Genomic DNA, 19,629 nt, shown 5'->3' with positions numbered 1-19,629 from the left:
CCTTGCCCCCCAGCCCACCCCTCTGGCACTGGCCACACCATCCTTTTAGAGATGCTTTTCATTCCTTTTCCATCACTGTTTATACTGTAGCATTCTCCCAGTTTCTACCGGGCTCCCCCATGATTGGAAGAAAAAATTTTTTTTTCCTCCCTTATTTTACAGTCCAGCACCTGCTCTGTCATTTCATGGCTGTTTCCCAAGGCCCTGATTCAGACAGCAGCTCTTTTCAGCAGACATCTCTCCAGAGTATGATTAAATCAAACTTGAAGACAAACACTTAAATGCTTCGCTAAATTGTAACAGAACTGATCAGAGATTACAGTGGGAACATGACTTTAACTGTACTTGGCTGGCTGCAAGGATGGGTTTTACTAACTCATGCTTTTTGTCTAGCAAATGACAAAAGGTCCTGGTTTCAGGCATATTCATAGTTTGACAAAAATCTGAGCTTCTTACCTGTTAGCCTGGGAAGTGCTTGGCCAATTTATTCTCTAAATCAGAAAACCTCGGGCTGGACCACAGCAGGGAATGCCAGAATTAGTACTTCACTGGTCTCATCTCCCCAGCTGGACTGATACCACTTGGAAAGGAGAGACTCTTTTTCTCTCTCTCTCTCTCTTGTCACCCAAGGCTACTGTAAACAGCATATAAACAGCTACTCGGCAGCGTCCAGTTTCACTGTTTTAACTTACAAGCACTACTACCCAGACCCCCAAAACCTACTCCCTGGAGCTTTTCCTTTTCTGGGAACTGCTGATCTTTGGGTCCACTACACATGAGGCCCAGCACTCCTCCAGGCTTCCTGGAGAAAAAAGCACAGTTTGTAAGGGAGAACAAAAGAAATTAACTGGTGTACAAAACAGAATAGAAAGCACCATCCTGAACACCTTTCTTAACTCCAGGGTTGTTTCCTATAGCTCCAATTTGACCCTCAACAGCCTGCAGCATAAAAAAAAAGAGCAAAGCAGGATTTGTTTGCAGTTGTTCATAAACAGGAAAACAAATGTGTGCAGGAAGCCTGCAATTCTGTGAGAATTCACTGAATTCCATCTGTTTTCCCTTTGGTAAGCAGGTAAACTAGAAATCTAGATTTCAACAATCTCTCACCAGTTGATAATTTTATTGCAATTGGAAAGAGAAGCAAAACCACGCAGAAAGCGCTTCTGAAAACTGTTTATTTACAAAGCAGCCAAAAAAAAAAAAAAAAAAAAAGAGATCGCATGCCATCCTCACCTCCCTCAAAACCCTGTCACATGCAAAAACCACTGGACCCATTTAGATAGGCTGCTCTCAGCACCTGCCGACTGCCTGCTATGCTGTGAGTCAGCCTCTGCATGCAGAAGCAGCAGACAAAAGAAAGGCAAGAGCAGGTGTGAACACAGGGGTAGAGATGCAGGGAAATACCAGGGTACTCATCCAGGTAAATAGTTTAGGCAACAAGAAGGGGCAGACTCCCAAATCCTGGCCAGCAGAGCACAAGGAGCTGAAGAGCTCCTGGAGCAAGGCATGAGCCCTTCCTTTGAAAGGCAACGCAGGGCAGAGAAAGTCTGCTTCAAGAACCTAAGTGCTAGTTTCTGGTCACATTTGCACACATGGGTCCCTCCAGAAAAGCTTGCCAAGAAGGCAGGAAATGCACCACAGGTATTTCTCACACCTGCTCTGCGCACAAAAGGGAAGGTGCCATAAATGCTTGTCACGAGCAGGTAAACAGGCGAAAACAAAACCAACTTTGGGGAGCTGGGATCACCCAGCCAGCTTTCCCTGGTATTCGTTTCTCAGGCGCTCTGCTAACACCCAGTTTTGCCCTGGTTTCTGAAGTCGCTGCTGGGGGAATGGCCATCTGACCGCTACAGGAGATGCAGCAGGGGACCTCTGCAGCTCCCACCAGGCAGGAGAGGGATGCACTCATGCTCTCAGAGCCAGGCCCCTGCCAGCCTCCCCCTGCAGCTGCTGTCAGAAGGAGCCCTGCCCGAGGACGCGTCTTCTTCTTCCAGCTGGTTGCGGCACGGTCAGGCTCAGGAAGCCAAGGGAGCCCCAGACACAGCCCCAGACAGAGATGCGCTCCTCCTGTCCACCAGCCCAGAGACAGGGAAGCTGGCAGGTCAGGGGAGGAGGCAGGAAAGAGCAGTCTGTGTACGTCCTGAAACAAGACAAAGTCAGGAACATCTCTGTCACCTGTCTGCGCTGTGGGAACAGCGTGAACCACGCTCTCCTCTCCCGACCAGCCTGCGTGCCGATGCAGCTCCGCACGCCTCCCATTCAGTTCAGCTGCCGTCCACCAGCTCTGCCCCCAGGACCGTGGCAGCCAGCCAGGCACCAGCCCAGCTCCCACCGTGCAGGATTTACTGGAGGGAGGACACACAACGTTAAGAGGCAGAGCCCTATAAAACAGATTAGGGAAGCCACAAATACCAGACATCACAGATGCCTGCACGCAGGTCTGATAGGTGTTGTACTCAGCATGCAGGTCCCTTGAACCAGCATGTCTCTGTGCCACAGCCTCCTCAGGCAGGAACGGAGTGGGATGCACTGCTATAAAACACCCTTGGTTTGCTGCTTACGCATCTACCCCGGAGGCTGACCCTCCCCTAGAGCTGTTACTTGCATTTAGATCCACATTACGTTGCCATTTTCCATTCCCCACCCTCCCCCCAAAATTCAGATCTTGAAATTTTCTCCTCTCCCCATGCACGGATCTGTAACACCTGGCGAGGCAAGTATACGGGCTCTGAACACCAAGTGCCTGTAGCATCTTGCCAGCCTCAAAATCTGCTCACGCCCAGCGCCTTACCCCTCTTTCTCTTTCTGACAGGGGTGCAGCAAGGATGCCAGAGCAGTACCCCAGGAAGGCCATGGGTTAGTACGTGGCGTGGCACGTCTGCTGACACCTCTCTCAATTGCAAATTCCACTGGTTTGTACAACAAACATTCTTCTAACAAGCCGGCATACATTATTCATAAAACAGCACAGAGCTGTTCAGCAGCATATGGAACCGATGAATGTTGTTTTGGTGTGGGTGGAGATAGGGTTGATAGGAATGTTTTAGGGGGAAGGAAAAGAGATCATTTCACCCAGGGAATTTCAAGTGCGTCACCAACTGGAGGAGAACATTTCTAAGAGAAAACTCCTCTGTTAAAAAATCTGGTTTGTATGGAGAGAAGGGGGGGGTGGGGTGGAAGGGAAAAAAAAAAGGAAGGAAAGATTGTACCAGATACATCATCGTCACAAAACAGAAAAGGGTGGTTAGCTGGGGCTCCCAAGAGCCAAGAAATTAATGCCACACAAGAAATGCTTCCTCTGTAATCTTGATACATTGGGGTTGCTAGAAAGATTTGTTCTGTACTTGCTGGAGTGTTTCATCAATGTTACTGGTAAAGGCAGCACACTGAATTAATAAGAGTGAACAGAGAAAAAGGCTAGAGAAGTGTTTCTTGATAGCGGAGCACCTGCACAGACTGTTTCAGAAACTGTTTTATTATCCTTGCGCATTTGCAGGCAGGACCTGTACAGGTACTATGCGATTCAGCCCATGGTTGCAGGGAAACAGTGCCTGTCGGGAGGAGAGACTGCTGAGCACGGCACATCGCACGGAAGATCCTGAGATCCTCCAACTCACCTTGCCTGCAGCCTGGGTTTGAGACTACCCTCCTGGGAATAATGGCACATCGATTCACAACATCCTTTTCACGGGTTCTCCTGCTGCCCTGAGACTGTGACGTCTGCCTGTAATACACCCAGGATGAATTACATAGTGGACCCTGTGCATACAGAAGTGTACGTGTGTCCACAGAAGCATTTCCTGATGTTTTCAAAGGAGGTGATGGCTCCCCGGGCTAACTTCTTTGACACGGGCAGCAGGTATATTCCACATGCAGGCACCATGTTGGTGCCTCGTTCACACCAGCTATAGCACAAGAGTACATAATACTCTCCAGATTAGCAAAACAGGCTGTGATGTGAGTGCAAAACACCCGTGGAACATGGCTCTGGGGCACAAATAGGTTAAACAGCGGAAGCAGTCACGGAAACAGGTCTTGAGCATTGTAGTCCTTTTGTATGGGGAACAGAACTTAAAAAATAAAGAGCCTAGAACTGAGGACATTTTGTGCGAGGTGATGTACAGGCACGCACACATGGGCTTCACTGACGAAAAGACATCCTTTGCCACGCCACACAGTGGCAATAACTTCTAGATTTTCAGGTGTCTTCCACCGAGACAGCAGCACTGAAGAGCCAAAACTCAAGCATAAACCAGATCTCTAAATCATAGATGGTCAGATAAAGAACAGAAGAGGGAACAGACATATGGAAAGAATGGGGCTGCCTCAAATCACACGTCTCTGATCAATGGTAGAGCCAAAAATACAAATCTCATCCAAAATCCTGTCTACAAGAAAAGTTACAGGCCGCGCTGGGGTCAAAAGGTGGAAATAGGCAAGAGGAATACACAGCCCATGTAGGCTTCTAGTCTTAGCTGGGCAGGTACCACTGATGGGCACGTAAGGATCACCTCAGCCCTCCATAATATCCCCTTTACAGGTCCTATGTGCTTGACAGATACAAATATCTTGCTACTAAACAAAGGTACAGCTCTATAAACAAAATCAAAGCTGCAGTACGCTTCCCAACTGCTTGAGCTAGGCAGGTGAGAAGTGGCTTTCTCCCTCACCACAACCCACTGCGCCCAGCACTCAGGGGGCAGAAATGGGAATCCCACAGAGGAACGAGCACAGAGCGATCATCGCTGCAGTAGCAGCTACAGGTGTCAGACATCACCCCTGGGAGTCCTGCTCTGAGGACATTACACCATGTGCACACAGTGGTCACAAAACCCAGGAGGGGGCACAGAGGTGCAGAGACTGTGTTTCACCCAAAGCCAAAAGACCCAAGTTTCTGCCATATGCGGAGACTTCACGTGTGCATCCTCCCACCAAATACATCAGAATTTTTCACATGCCTAAGGTGAAATTGCTTACAAGAGCAGGGTCCTAAAGCACTTGTAAGATCCACCCCTCACTTTGGCATTTTCCAGAGTAGCAGTATCAAAGTAACAGACACCGCATCAGCTACAGCCCCAAAATAGTGGCCACACTATTCCTCTGCCACAACCTTACCATTACATTATTTCCTAGTTATGGTGAAATTAAGCCCCCAAAATGGTAATTCCTAGAACTAGAGTGAATAAAATATTTATTTCTGCTTGCAGCACTCTGATGAAAGCTCTGCAGCTGAGACTCTGAAATAGCACACAACTTGTAATCTGGCACAGGGTGATCTGCTAAGAAGTACTGTGCAGCATAAGGACGTTTTCACTGTACCGAAGGAGACTTCTCTCAGGACAGATACAGGATTTAGCCAAGGGACAGCACAGGTTGATCCATGTGTCTGCCTGCTTGTTTGTATGCAGGCAGACAAGACACGGTTGATTAAACGCCTTTGGCTGTTATTCTGAAATACTTCAGCCTCATTCAGCACACCTCAGCAAACAGTTTTATCTTCTAATCCCAAGGCAAAAATCAATTTGCAGCAGGAATGAAATTAGAGGAATTAGAGGTCACTGCATAAAGTTCATCTAATCCTTGGAAACACAGAGAGCTTTGGGAGGGAGACAGGTATTAAAGCTCTTGCCAGAGGTTCCCAGGTGCCTCTCAGGAGTGATGGAATGAGGGAATATGCAATACTGCATGAAGTGGGGGCTGTCCACCTGGGAACCAAACTGCACCAGGCGAGGAAATGCTGAACGCAGCCACCGTAGCAGCTGGGCATAGCCCGTGCTACCGACTGTGAGACAAACAATAATGTATTCCCGTAAGCGCACAAGTGATGCGTCCCTAATAAATACTTGATGGCAATACTTAATCACGCAAGCAAGCGAGATGATGTTTTTATCTATCACCCACCTACTAAAACACCGAGCTGCAGAAAAGGACAAAAACTATTTTTTGCTGGGGAAAACAATTCCCATTAGAGGGATAACCCCAAGGACATTATTTGCAAACTCAGGCACCTTTCCTGGGAGCAGAGCTCCAATTAGCATTCTCACTAGCAAGTTTTCACTGTTTACTACTGCATTGAGCACAGTGAAAGGCATTCCTGTAAAACCTGATCACTATCATACACACCAAACCTTTTCCACCTTCAGCCTCTCCTTAAGCCTAAAGATCTTTTCTGACTTGACAGCAACTCCGTGATCACTGCAGATTATCTGGAGCCCTTCATTCCTGCAGAGCATAATCTTTTCAGCATCATCACCTTCATTCTTAGCAGAGAGAAACACTGAATATTTAGCCATTTACCTTGCTTTCTTTAGTAGAGAACTCAGAGGAGTTGGAGATTTTCATAGATTTTGACCGATGGGACTGCCGCCAGAGAGATTCTTCTCGGGAGTATTTCACTGAACCTGTGGCTCTCACCCGGACTTTGCTGGTGCTCTGAACACTGTTAACTCCGATCATCTCCAAAAAGTGACGGTATGGGATGGGGGAGAAGAAAGCTAATGGCACTTCCCAATCCCCTGCAGAGGAATTGGAAAAGGTCAAGTCTGGAGAGCCCAGGCTCAAGCAATCAGTGTTTGCTTAAAACGCACTAGGCTGTTTCCTCCAGCATCTTCAGGCACACTGTTTGGAGCCAGCCTGATTGTTCCAGGCATTGCTCACGTCACTGGATAGGAAAAAAAAAAAAAAGGAAAAGAAAAAGAAGAGGACGACAGAAACTCCACCCCTGCTCCACTCCCCTCTCTAGCTTAGACGCCCCCTTCATACACACACCGACGGTGAGAGGCAGAGAGGAGGAGAGAAAGATGCTGGAACAAATGCCAGCAGATCAAGCAAGAGATTCATTTTCAGTTCACACGGCCACACTTCCCTGCCTGCAGTGGCCTGCCACGCTCATTACTGTCTGCAGTAACAAAGGACACCGTAAAGAGAGCCTTCAATCACCTGCCAGCTACAGGCTCCTGGGTGTTAGAAATACTGACGGGTTCCCAAAGCACTGGAGAAACAAGTGAAAGCCCACAACACCACAACAAAAGTTCTGGGAAGCACCCAAGCCCCACAGAGATGCCCGCTGTCCATCCTCAGAGAGATTCAGCAACTCAAGTGTTTAGCCAGAGCCCTCAGGGTGCCCTCCTGGGGTGAGGGAGCGGGCCACCACTCTCACACACTCGGAGGGGCTGGAGGGAAAGGGATGACTTTCACAAGGTGACCAAGGCAAGGCTGTGAGCAAACAGACAGGGGCCAGTTCCCCCCCTTGGGGCTCTGGGGGACCACAACCACACCACCCTGCAAACAAATCGCATCCCCCAATTTCTGCGCTGCCTGGAGCTGCTCTCCCCCGCGCAGGGGGCGAGGGGAGGCCGGCGCCAATGGCAGCCGGATAAGTCAGCAGGGGTGGGTGCGCCGTGTAAGGGAGAAGAGAGATGTTTACCTCAACGTTGCAAAAGCACCATCATTTCTGGTTGCTGGAGACCCGGAGCGCTGCAGACTGCGCATCGCCATGGCAACATGCTACGGTGAGGGAGACCTACTATGCTCGGTGCCAGGCCGGGCCATGGCAGCGACGGCACATGCTGGGGCAGGTGGAGCAGCCCGTGCCAGTGCCAAGGCAGGAGGACACGAGGCAGACCTGGCCCTTGAACTCAGAAGAGGGAAGCAGGTTGCCTAAAGAAGCACGAGGAGCTGGGAGATTGAACGGCTTGGGGACCTTGGCCTGCCCCGTGCCGCCAGCCTGCAGGGCAAGGCCAGGCCAGCAGTAGGGTCACAAGCCGTGGGGACCCAATAGCCCCGTGTCCCGCTCCCATGTGGCACATCACACCACATGCCCAGACCCCTCAGAGGAGGGGAAGCCCCCTTGAGACCCCCCCCACCCCTGACGGCCGGCTGGAGGGGCTCCAGCCCCATCCCACGCCCCAGTCACATTTGGTGTCAGCAGAGCCACGCTGAGGCAGAGCCAGAGCTTGTTTAGCCCCTGTCATGTGTGCTGCAGCACCCAGGAGTAAACAAGAAGCAGATGAACCGAGTGGGCGTTTTCCCTACATACACCTGCCAAGCCTCTTGCAATCTGGGATTTACAGCCTCAGCGGACAAGTGACTAGACAGCCACGTTGTGCTCCGAGGTGCATTTCTGCTTGTGGAAAACACCGCTCCCCCCCTCCCCAGCACCTCTCAGCAGCCACCCTTTGCTTGCATTACCCCCAGGGATGCTGCAGACACCAGTCCTGCCCACAGACCACGATCGCTGCAGGCAATGCTGAAGGGCAACACTTGGTGAAGAGGGGAACAAAGAGCCCCACTGAGCCGGGTGCTGATTCCCCACAGATCCTGCCTCTGGCCAGCTTGACTACTGACTTCTTCCCACCTGGCCAAGAAGCAAAATGCATTCCTAACTCCATGGCAGTCTCGCAAGCTCACCCCCACCTCACGCGTTAGGATCAAATTGCAGGTGTGCTCCAGCCTCCGTACACAAACCTGACGTTGTCAGGGGATACCCGAAGGAACAGAAGGCCGCTCTGCTCTGGCAGCAATCAGCTGCGTGCTCGAAGCTATTTGCACCATTTCCCAGAAACCATTACTTAACCCAACTGAAATTATCCACTGCTAGTGGAAAAGCTTTTCAAAGAAAATATCATCTTAGTGGAAATTTTCATTGCAATCAAACAGCTCCAGATGAGCTAAGCAGCAGGTCCCGACAGGTGCTACGTAAATGGCCACAAATCACTCCCTAACCTACCAGCCCCCTGCCTAGGCAGATTATTCTTGCTCTCAGATTTATAAGGCCACCTCCCCAAGCACCCTCAACACATCCAAAATAATTATATTCTTTAAATACCACACACAGACCTAGGCCACCATGCATTATGCAGAGCAATTTCATTATTAAACACAAGCTATACCAAATCACAGCAACATTTCTCATTTCTCTTCCCTTACCCACAACACAGTACCATCAACGCTGCCCCAGTGTCGCAGCTCACTATCTATCACCCTCCAAGCCAAGGTTAGCAGATCCCCAGGCAGGATGGGAACCTTAATTCACAAGGGATCGGGTCTAGTTCAGCTGTAACCAAGCAGCAGTTCAAAACATCCAGGGTGAGAGGTCACATCTTGTTCAATTTTATTCCCCCCCCAGCCAGAGCATGGAAAACACCTGTCAGCTCATGCTCTCCAATAAAGAAAACACCTTGAGATCATGCTTTATGAAGCCTTAAATGTCTTCAGCCCAGGGATTGTCTATTGCTCCACTGTCTCTAATTTTCATCTGTAAGTTATAACACAGTCTTGTAGTCCTGACTGAGCAAGTACATCTGTGTACACAGTGACTGCTCTTCCTCTTCAGAAAGATCACTTCTGAACATCAGAGAGGTTCCACCATTTTAGAAATTAACATGCATACAGGATTGATTTGTGTCTGTAACTGAGCAACAGAATTTCTGAGGGAGAAGGGAAGTGGGTTGTTGACAGAAAAGGGGACAGAAGGAATTTCTTTAACGAGGGGCTGATATGACTATGCAATACCGGAAAAAAAAAAATAAAAAAAATCAAAGCCATCTGCACCCAGGGGAATCTCCAGCAGTGGCAAGAAGCCACGATCTTCCCCTTGATCAGAGGCCAGCAAAGAGGTAGTAGGAAAGGAGCAAGATGGAGATATTCAGCTGGCATTTGGTCGGAACAGTTCAGTAACACCGCTAGGGTGACTGAAAGGATGGTGACCCTATTTATGGACGCTTCCTACCAGCACCTCCAAGAGCAAACCATAAATCAGCAGGAGAATTTGAAACTTTAGGCCAAAGCAGATGAAGGGAGGGGGGAGCAGAGTATCTGCAGTTCTTTCCGTCTCACCGTTTCAAAGCTATCCAAAAGCTTTTCACCTGTCACAGGCAGTGGCAGAGTACATCACCCATACAGGTAACAGGCAGCCGTGCCAACTTCCTATGCAATAAGCTCCTTCCCATCTTTTCCTCCCACCAGGTTTCACTGACTCAGTCAGGGCCAAATATACCCAGTCCTCACTTTGTCCTCCTAATGTTATTCAGCAAATAACAACAAAAGAAGAAAACCTGAGGAATTCAAAGTGAAATTCAATATTGGCTTTTAGCTACCAAACCCAAGGACCAAGTTATTGTGTCTGAAGAACTTCAATGTCCTCAGACAAAGCCACAAGAATCCATTAGTATCATTTAAGCCTGATCCCAGTGACAGCAATACCCCCAACAAAAGCTAACAAAATACATACACACATCAATTACCTAAAATGTACTCTCAAGAGCCAGTAATAACATATTTGTGCAGCACAGGAAAGCAGCAGTATTTAATACCACTATTAAATACTGTTGTTTGTTAAATAAACAGCATTAAATCTCTCATAAGATTGCTTTCCTTCTTCCTTCATCCCTGTTTTTTTCTTCTCCCCAAAACAGACTTGCAGTTAATTCTGCTGGATCAAATACTAATACATGATGGCTACAGAACTACAGCTCAACAACTGATCAACAGTGACATTATTGAACTGACATTACTGTGATATTAAGATAATGATTTCTGAGGTCTGCTAACCAGGGGGAGCTGACAACCAAGATTAAATCTTAATGTCTCCCAACAGCCATCCCTGTAAATAGCAGAAATACTAGAGCAATCACTTTGTTTCTACATACATAAGCAATCACATCTACAAGGAACCCTAACAGGGTAACAGCACGTTTTGTGTATGGTGGGAGAATGGCAGATATTGACAGGAAATTTCAAAATTAATCTCCAAATTAACCACCTAGCTTTTCCCAAGAGACACTCCTGTTCTCCACTGACCACAGTAGATCTTTATAGTGACGTTTATGGAGCTGCTGGGTTTTACCCCAATCTGAGTGAATTTACCAGCAAAAAAACACTCACTGATGTCCTCAAGAAAGAATTTTTTGCTTTCTTACGACTTACGTAGTAGTGCATACACCTTTGCTATAGATTCTGAAGGAATGCCTGGAGATTACTCTGATTTCTGTTACGATATGGAAAGTAATCCTTACAATGGAAGGCAGTTAAACTACTACAGCCTAGAAAGCTATCCCATTTCAACTAAGCTATTCAAACTGCAAGAGCATGTGCTTTTAGACCACTTCAACCATGAAGCAAAGCACATCAACTTACAGTACCAGGAAAATACAAGCCTTGCTCCCAAGAGGTTAACTCAAGAAGGTAAAGTTTTACTCTATGTGAGAAGCAGGCCAAAAGCACATCTGTGATCAGCTGACTTGTAGTCACAGACACTAGTCTTTACAACTGACCTTTTACATCAGTAAGTCACCAAAAAGCAAGCTGAGAGATAAAACCACATTGGCTGGTGGAAGACCAAATCAATCCTGCTATCTCTCTCTCTCCAGGATCCCTGCTGCATCTTGAGCCAAAAGAAATCTGTCCCAAGATGAAGTGCCCTGCTGAGAATGATGGGAGACTACAAGTTTAGTGAAAACAAGCTCCTGGATAAGAACAGTGGTGCAAAGGAACCACACCTCCTTTATCCTGATCAGCATTACAAGTGAAGAGATGCAGTTACCTAACTTGATTTTCCTTACAGCATATCCCTACATAGCTCAGTGTCACAGACTGCATTTCCTAGCTAAGCAGTATAGTCTCCAGAGGAAAAAAAAAAAAAGTCTCCTCTTGCATCCTCCTTTTGGGAGCTACAGTCTATTGTAAATTGGGCTGGCAGAAACAAATGAAGCCATACAACAAGCGTCAACTATCAGAGACCACCAAGTTCCTTAAGTTAAAGCTAACAGACGTAGCTACACAAAAGAGCAGCATCCCAAGCAAATCCATAAAACCATGAAAAAACCCTACCGTCCCAAGTAGATGTGACGGAAACCCGCAGTGATGCAAATCAAACATGGTTGCAAAGCCAACAGACTCTCCCTGTCAGCTGCAAACAAACCATGCCTCTGTACCTGCAGCGAGCATGCTTACAGCCAACAACATTTAAACAAACCCTCCGCCACCCAGCACGCCCCCGGACATTGCATGAAAAGAAAAACAACCACCCCTTAATGCTTCCCTCTGATTCAGAGACAGCAAACACAACAATAGCAAAAAATAAAAAAATTAAAAAAAAATAATTGAGGCCATTGTGAGAGCCACAAAAGTTTGACGTGGGTGTTGCTGGCACTGGAAGGAGCAGCCCAAGGGGGGGTACATAGGCACAGCCTCTGGCATCCCTGTCCTCCACAAACGCATGTGGCTATGGAGGGGTGTCTGGCTGCCTTGCCCCAGCCGCAGGAGAAATCCAACGTAGTCCTCATGACGCCTGCCAAACACCATCTGTCAGCAGGGCAGGAAGGAGTCATCTTGGATTTGCCCTCTGTTTTCACCAGGATCTTACGAATACTTTGTCACACAAGGAAGCATGACCTCAGAAGGAAACTAAGTGCTCCATTTAACATTAAAAAAAATAATATATATATACACACACACACACATCAAAATTCAAGCAGCAACACGGTGCTCCTGCTTGAAAAGAAACAGTGTAACTGGGTCAGAGAGAGAGTAATCCAATGTCATTTTAAAAGTGAGATGACTAACAGGAGGCATGAGTACCAAAGATTTATATGGCAATAATTCCAAAACTGGTGGAAGTAATGTTTTCTCCCTTTCTTTTTCTTCCTTTTTTTTTTTTTTTTTTTAAATATGGTATAAATTATATTCCTACTCCTCCTTCTCTCGAGTTGCAGTACAGAACTAAAATTTCAAGCAGATCAGTGGGTGGAAGATCAAAGAATGTTTTTCAGAATTTGTTTTCTACCTACATGGAGGTGGGAGTAATATGTCATAGGGACCAAAATGTATGTGTGACATTGTATTAGAGATTTCCCAGATCGAAAAGAGCCTAAAGCTCCTTCTTTAAGGTGGCAGAGAGCAGCACTGCTCAAGACCAGCATTCTGTACCCTTCACACTGACAGCACGAGGAACGGGAAGCTCTACACAGAGACATTCGTCCTCGGGAGCTGCTAAGCATTTTGGCTAAACCAGAGAGTAACTGACAGCCTTGGCCATCTGACAGGATGGAGAAGCTAAACATCATATGATTCACTTGCCTGATCAACTTGGACAATTCGCTACTGAGACTTTGCCTCCACAGATGAGAATTAACCCCCCAGATGCTCATTAGGAGCCTGGTATTAAGCCACATAATTGCAGCAGGTACTAATGGAAATTCTTAGCCGACCCTGCTTGGCTTTCACTCCTTGCTGACACAAAAGCCTGATGGGCTAGGCAAGATCTTCTGAGCAACTATCTGAATGCATAGAAATAAAAGGTTGGAGAAGGAAAAATAAGTCAGAGAAATGCAGGCAATGAAAGCAGAAACATGCCCGCCCTGAAACGCCTGCTTCCTAGCAAGATAAGCAATTCCCTGCACCACCCCTAGACCACTGAGAGGAATTATTATTCCTGGATCACCATCACACAATCTTACATTTAAGCCTTTTCAAGAGTTTCACTTCCCCTGCTCAGAGAAAGAAAGTCAGTGGAGAGCATTAGACTTTTGCTGTTATCTTATATTGCTTTCCTAGACTTAATACTTAGGCTTGTTTGACTTCAGAGAGTGCACAGATTTCAGATTTTTCTCTTTACATGAATTGAGCCAAATTCCTGGAACACAAGAAAAAAAATACATGTGTATGTCACCCAGGCAGGCAGGTGTCAGGACCTCTGTTACTACCAGATCCCAGAGTAATGCACGCATCACCATAACCTGGCTTAATTCACAGTTCTGCATGGGCATGCTTTAGCTGGTTACTATCCCTGCAGAGGATAAGCTACAACATCCAGAATCATAAACCAAGGGAAACGAAGGTTACCACAGTAGAAAGGTCCTTACTGAGGATGGAGAAGACCGAAGGCAATCCGGGTGTTCCCTTCAGTCACTGTTACTGTGGCTCTTCAGTGACTGAAAGGGAAGTATGTTTTCACAAACAACTGTTAAAGACATGGATTAATGGTTTTATCCTGCATTCCCTGACTTTTAGACTGCTGGATTAGACTCAGTTGTTTCCTAGCAGCTGAAAGAGGCCTTCAGCAACAGATCCTTCATTTCCAACAGATAAGAAATGGCTGCCCCAGAAACACTATCCCAGCAGAAACATTTTGAAAAGGAAAAACTTCATCCTGGAGGTGAACCAAAGAGGTAAGGCCCGATTCCTGCCAAGCAGAATTCCAACTCTCCTAGCAGAGCACAGACATTTCATCCCCTCCGCCCCCCTGCTTTGCCCACAGCTGCACCGTGCTCCAGCCATAAACGCTACCCTTCTGGGGCCCTTCTGGCACGCCACTACAAACTCCCTTCTCGGTGAATTCATCAGGCTCGCTTTTCCATTCAGCAATAGCAGGAAGGTGGAAAGTCCTTGCCGAAGAGCCTCAGATACAAAAGGACGAAGTGCAGAGACTACAGACGAGGGCAGTTACAGCGTACACAGCAGTCTGGTAAGTGTGACTTCTTCTGGGTAAATAAGAGGGGAGAAAAAAGTTAGCTACCTGACATTCAACCCCCTTCTCTCCACGAGACACCTGAAATGATGGGAACGGCTCAAGAATGAAAAATAAAATAAAAAGAGAAATAAAAGAGATCAACTCTTTTAATGAAGTGTTTGCTTTGGAGGGCTTTTTGGGGGTGGGAGATAAGGAGCAGGGGAGAAGGTGAAATAGGAGACAAAGGCAGTGGCAAAAAAAAAAAAATAATACAACAATCATTGATTAAAGTGCAAGGAACTGACAGCAAAATGAGATAAACTCTACCTTGCAGCTTCTATAGGAAATTGCATATCCCAGGAGTCCTGATCAAGAATTCAAATCATTTAGGAAATTAAGGGGGACTGGCTCTTCAGGAGAGTTCGGCAGCAGCAACTCCCACTTAATTTGGTCACTTCATTACAGCACTTCTCCGGGAGACAGAGCAGATCTGTCATGCAGGAATGGAGTCTTATCTCCACAGCAGCCCCTCCTGGGACAGCTCTAGCAAAGTCACTGCAGAGCACCCCAGCTCCCTCAGGCTGGTGAGGCTGCCTGACACCACTCTGGTGCAGAGCCATCACCTTCCACCTGAAGGCACAGATCTGGGCACACCTCACACCCGGTGCTCACGCTGGGGGGCAGTGCAGCCACCAGTCAGCACAAGAGAGCACGGCCAAAAGTAGATGCTTTTCAAGCCAATCTCATGAAGCCCAACATTGAAGGCGACAATGGCTATGTAACAGACTACCATCAGTGGAGATAGTATGGCAACACCAGATTAAAGCTCACAGGCCTTGGCACTCCTTCCAAGGCTTCGACTCATCACAGTGAAGGGATCTGTGCAACAGACCAAAGCTGAAAGGAAAACATTGCTAGTAATTCAGGATTCACCTCACACAGCTCGATACAATAGAAAACTATTTGCATGCTTGGAGTGTGACAGTTCAGAGTCAAAGGACAGGAGTTTCAAAAAGTTTTCTTGCCTTTGAAAAACTTCACTCTCAAGAACCTTCATCTGTCTGGATTCAACAGGCCTGAATCACCTTATACACCAGTCAGCCAAACAGAGATACCACTGATTTACACCGAAGAGAATCGCAGCTTGGGATGCTGGTTCTCACTTGCAAGGAGTTGTTCCAGTCTGAAGGCATATGGGAACTTTGGAGTAAGTATAAACTACCATTGTCAGGCCTGTATGCACTGACAGCACACAATGGACATCAAGCCACTGTCTCCACTTATGGTCTTTACTAGCAGTTGACAGCAGATGCGTGACAGACGGTCAAGCCAGAGCTAAGATGGAATAAAAGGGAAGGTGCATATATCTGTGCATGTATCTGCCTGCCCAGCAAAGACCTGAATATATGCATACTGCAAGCAGATCCCATGGGGAGAGCCACGCTGTTAATCAGATTGGCATATTTGCCGTTGTGGGTCCCAACTTTAAAAACAACCTCAGGTCTAACAGGAGGAGGGAGGAAGACAAAAAAAAAATAAATAAATAGATAAACCATCGTATAGATGAATGTACAAAATGAAACTCCTTTCATTATTAAAGAAAAGACAGAGGGACACAGAGCAAGTGATGTTGTATTAGCATTCCTCATTTCCCTTCTAGCCAGAATAAAATCCCTGTTCCCAAAGCACAGGGACACACAGAATCAAGGCCTGAACTACAAGGCCTTATGGTGTTTACCAAACTGCCCTTATTGCTGGGGTGAAAAAAAAACAAAAAACACAATACAACAGAGGTCTGGTTCCTTCACGCGAGTGGGAGGGGGGGAGCAATGAGATCCCACATCCAAAGTTTTCAGAGGCTGATTACAATTAGAATAGGCCACTGTCTCTCCTCACACGTTCATGTCTGCCCACTGAAAGTCTCTTTTCCTACCCAAACGAAATAAACACTCAAGGCTGCAGTGGAAGTAAGGGTAATAGGAGTGACTGAAGACATTTGACTTCTGCTTGTGAGTTTACTGTTCTGCATGTCTCAAGCGGGACTTGCAGCTCTGAGTCTGTACTGAGCCACCTTGCTCTGTATTTGCTCTGTACTGAGCAAGTGTTACAGAGAGCTTCCCAAGTCCTGCATGAAGCACTTGTCTAAGATTTCCCCCTTTTCTTTCAGTGCCAGCACTGCTCAGCTCTGCACAGGGGCTCGGCTATGCACAGCTGCAGAGTTTCATTCAGCGATGCAATGCCCACCTCAGTGCTACAAGGGGAACAGGGAAAGATGGAAGAGGCAGAAAAGCACAACTGCTTCCCAGCTACATCTACGCCACTCACCAGTGGGTGCTGAGCATCTCGCTCCCGCAGGGGCACACTGCCACCCTGTGGAAATGGTCCTTGCTCTCCCAGACAACTTCAGAAGGGCTGTGGGGAGTCAGCCTGCAGCCTCCTCACATCAGCTGTCCTGCTAATGCACCAGCGAGCCAAATGCGCTTCAGCACTGTGCTGAAGCAGGGCTCCGTGAATTAAATTTATTGACAGTAATGCAAATTTAATTTCTGCTAAATCTTGGTAATCACATATCTAGTGTCAGGCTGGCTGCTGCGGGCACAGTAATGTAGCTACTGAAACGCACATTTACTGCCACTCTCACGACTTCCCTCCGCTGGCAAATTAAAACAATGAGCAGCAGAACGTCTGCAAACCTTCAGACAAGCCATATGAAAGACCAGTGTTGGTTTCCACCTCTGTCCCCAGAGCATTAGGGCGGCACGCAGAAAAGGGCAGCGTGCCTCAAAGGAAGCAGGACACTGGCACCAGGTTTCTTCCAAAACATCCCGAGTCCCAGTCCCTGGCTTTCAGTGGGCTGGCAAAGGGCCAGGCAGTCTTAGCACTAGACTGAAGGTCAGCAATAAACACCAAGATTCAGCCCCGACTGTGTACTTCTGTCAGCATGAAAATAAACAGCAGGTGAGCACCAGTGGAAACCTCTCCTCAGTACACTCAGAAGGTTATTTAAACACAGCCTGGAGACCTATTTATTCAATAAGGGCTGCAATTAGCCTGCAAATTAATCTCAACACATCTCTCTATGGCAGACTGAGAAATGAACTTCCTTGGGAAAAAAAAAAATAAAATAAGTGATGCTGCTGATAGACGAGCACACTGCACCCACATTTTAAAAAGAAATACATTAAATCTAAAATCAAGGGGTTTGAGTTTACATTCCTAACTACTAAACTGAGGTGGGAGGGACTAACAAAAAGCTCCTGAAAAAGCTGGAGAAACTGAAGAAACTGCCAATAGTAGAAAAAAACTCTGCCACTTGTAATTGTGCAGGTGCATCTGCATTTCACAATAGGCCTGAAAAAAAAGAAAAAAACAAAACAGAACAGGAGGAACTCTTGATTTACTTCAGTAGGCTTTGGGTCAGATCTCAGATGCAGCAACCTCTCATTACTATTTCCATTACCAAAAAAATTACGATGTCTAGTATATGCGCTCCTCTCCTCATTCAGACAGACTGCTGTTTCATGCCAACAATCACACAAAAGAGAAACGAAACAGTCTCATTATTATTGACAATGAAACAAGATTTGTCCTGCTCAGCCTCTTTCACAGCTCTTCAGATTTAACTCCTGCCATAAACTTAATGAACAAAACCTGAAGCAAAGCAGTCTGTACCAGACAGCACACTGTAATCTGAAATTACATCTGCTCTAATGTGAAAACCCCAAAGCACCTTTGATGAAAAAACACACGCCTTCCAGATATGCAGTTCAGGATTAGTCCTTACATATTCAATAGTCAGAACCAGCTGGCTGCCTTCTCTCTGATTGAATCAGGAGACAGAAGCCTGGGACTGCCTGACCACCCGACCTTACAGGACGTATGGCTCTGGAGATGATTCCACTGAAGTTTAGTCCTGCTAGTTCATGATGCACACTGTCCCAGCCTCATGCAAGTGAAGGCAGAGGGAAAACAACAGAATGAACACACTGTACGTATTGTATATGCTCTGGGAGGAGAAACGTGCCCACTGCTTTACAATTGAGATTCAAAAAATGCAAGCACGGCTTGAACCATCTCTCACTGAAACACGTTCTGCAGTTCATTTTCTTACCTTCAACAGCCCTTTTGGGAAGTCTTTGCCATCGTTCATCCCCTGGAGGTTAGCAATGAACTCCTGGCAGGTCATCTTTTTCCCGATGTTCTGGAAAGGATGACAGAGAAACAAAGCATCACCTTCACGCTGCTTTTGAAAAGTACATAAGCAGTGTTACAGGTGAATTCCATCTCCCTGCTTTCATTCAAGCCCAAGGCAAGCAGCACTAAGAAGACATTCCCAAGATCACTCACAGGCAAGCATCCCTGTGTGAACACAGTTGGAAATGGTAAAGTGTACTTGGACTCCACATACTCATCTGAAAAAAAAAAAGTTGAATACTGGAGGATAATGAAGAGGGTGCTGATGAAGTTCACTGGAATGTGCATGGTGCCCCCATGTCTCCAAAGGCTCTACAAGGGAGAAAATCTGTACTTGATCCGCCTGTGGGGCATAGGGAAACAACCAAGACACTTTCCAGACCTTATTCTTATTCCTTCTAATCCTGCCCTCCAGTAGTAGCAGCCTTGCAAGAGCAGGATGCTCAGGAGCCACCATCTTCTGATTCACAGACTCTGATTCTGCTTCCACACTTCCAGAGGTTTCTTTTATCTCTCCTTCTGTGTAATTCACTGTCTCAAAGTTGCCCAACAGAGCTACAATCAGAAAGGGGATAGCTACATTCATGTAGGACCCAAAACATTCTGTATTTCAAGGTTTGAGGCTGCCTTTAAATTGTTCTGGGATCCCAGTGAGGGTTCAGAGAAGGTGTCTGTGCCAGGTCCCCCTGGTACCTCAGGTGCTAGAAACCCCAAGCCTTGCATGTGGAAGCCATGCAAGTGAGTGGGCAGCAATGGTAACACCGAACTGTTGAAAACTGGTGAAAAAAGGAGTCCAGAGAGAACTGAGGAAAGGGAAGCAGCCTGGAACTAACCATAAAACAAAAGCAAAGGGAAAACAGGGCTTTCTGATGACCAGAGTTATCTTTAGGGATGCCAGAGAGGAAAAGGTCTGGTAAGATCATCCAATGGTCAGGGTATGCCGTGGCTGCAGGATGACACTGGGCTGTGAACTCCTCTGTTGGGTC

General features: G+C 46.9%; 1 protein-coding gene across 2 annotated transcripts in view; it reads right to left on the bottom strand.

Moving 5' to 3' along the window:
• The window catches only part of LOC311221582 (PH and SEC7 domain-containing protein 3-like), a gene marked incomplete at its 5' end in the record, with an annotated part of 98,336 nt that overhangs the window by 30,056 nt on the left and 48,651 nt on the right, over nucleotides 1-19,629 (bottom strand). For both annotated transcript variants that reach the window (XM_084305658.1, XM_084305659.1), the window contains one exon: nucleotides 18,561-18,650. In XM_084305658.1, coding sequence (XP_084161784.1) covers nucleotides 18,561-18,650 — 90 coding nt within the window. The remainder of the gene's footprint in view (nucleotides 1-18,560; nucleotides 18,651-19,629) is intronic.

This window comes from Netta rufina (assembly GCF_964035555.1).
Source record: "Netta rufina genome assembly, chromosome: Z".
Classification (NCBI taxonomy): Eukaryota; Metazoa; Chordata; class Aves; order Anseriformes; family Anatidae; genus Netta; species Netta rufina.
This window is presented reverse-complemented; position numbering and strand designations above follow the sequence as displayed.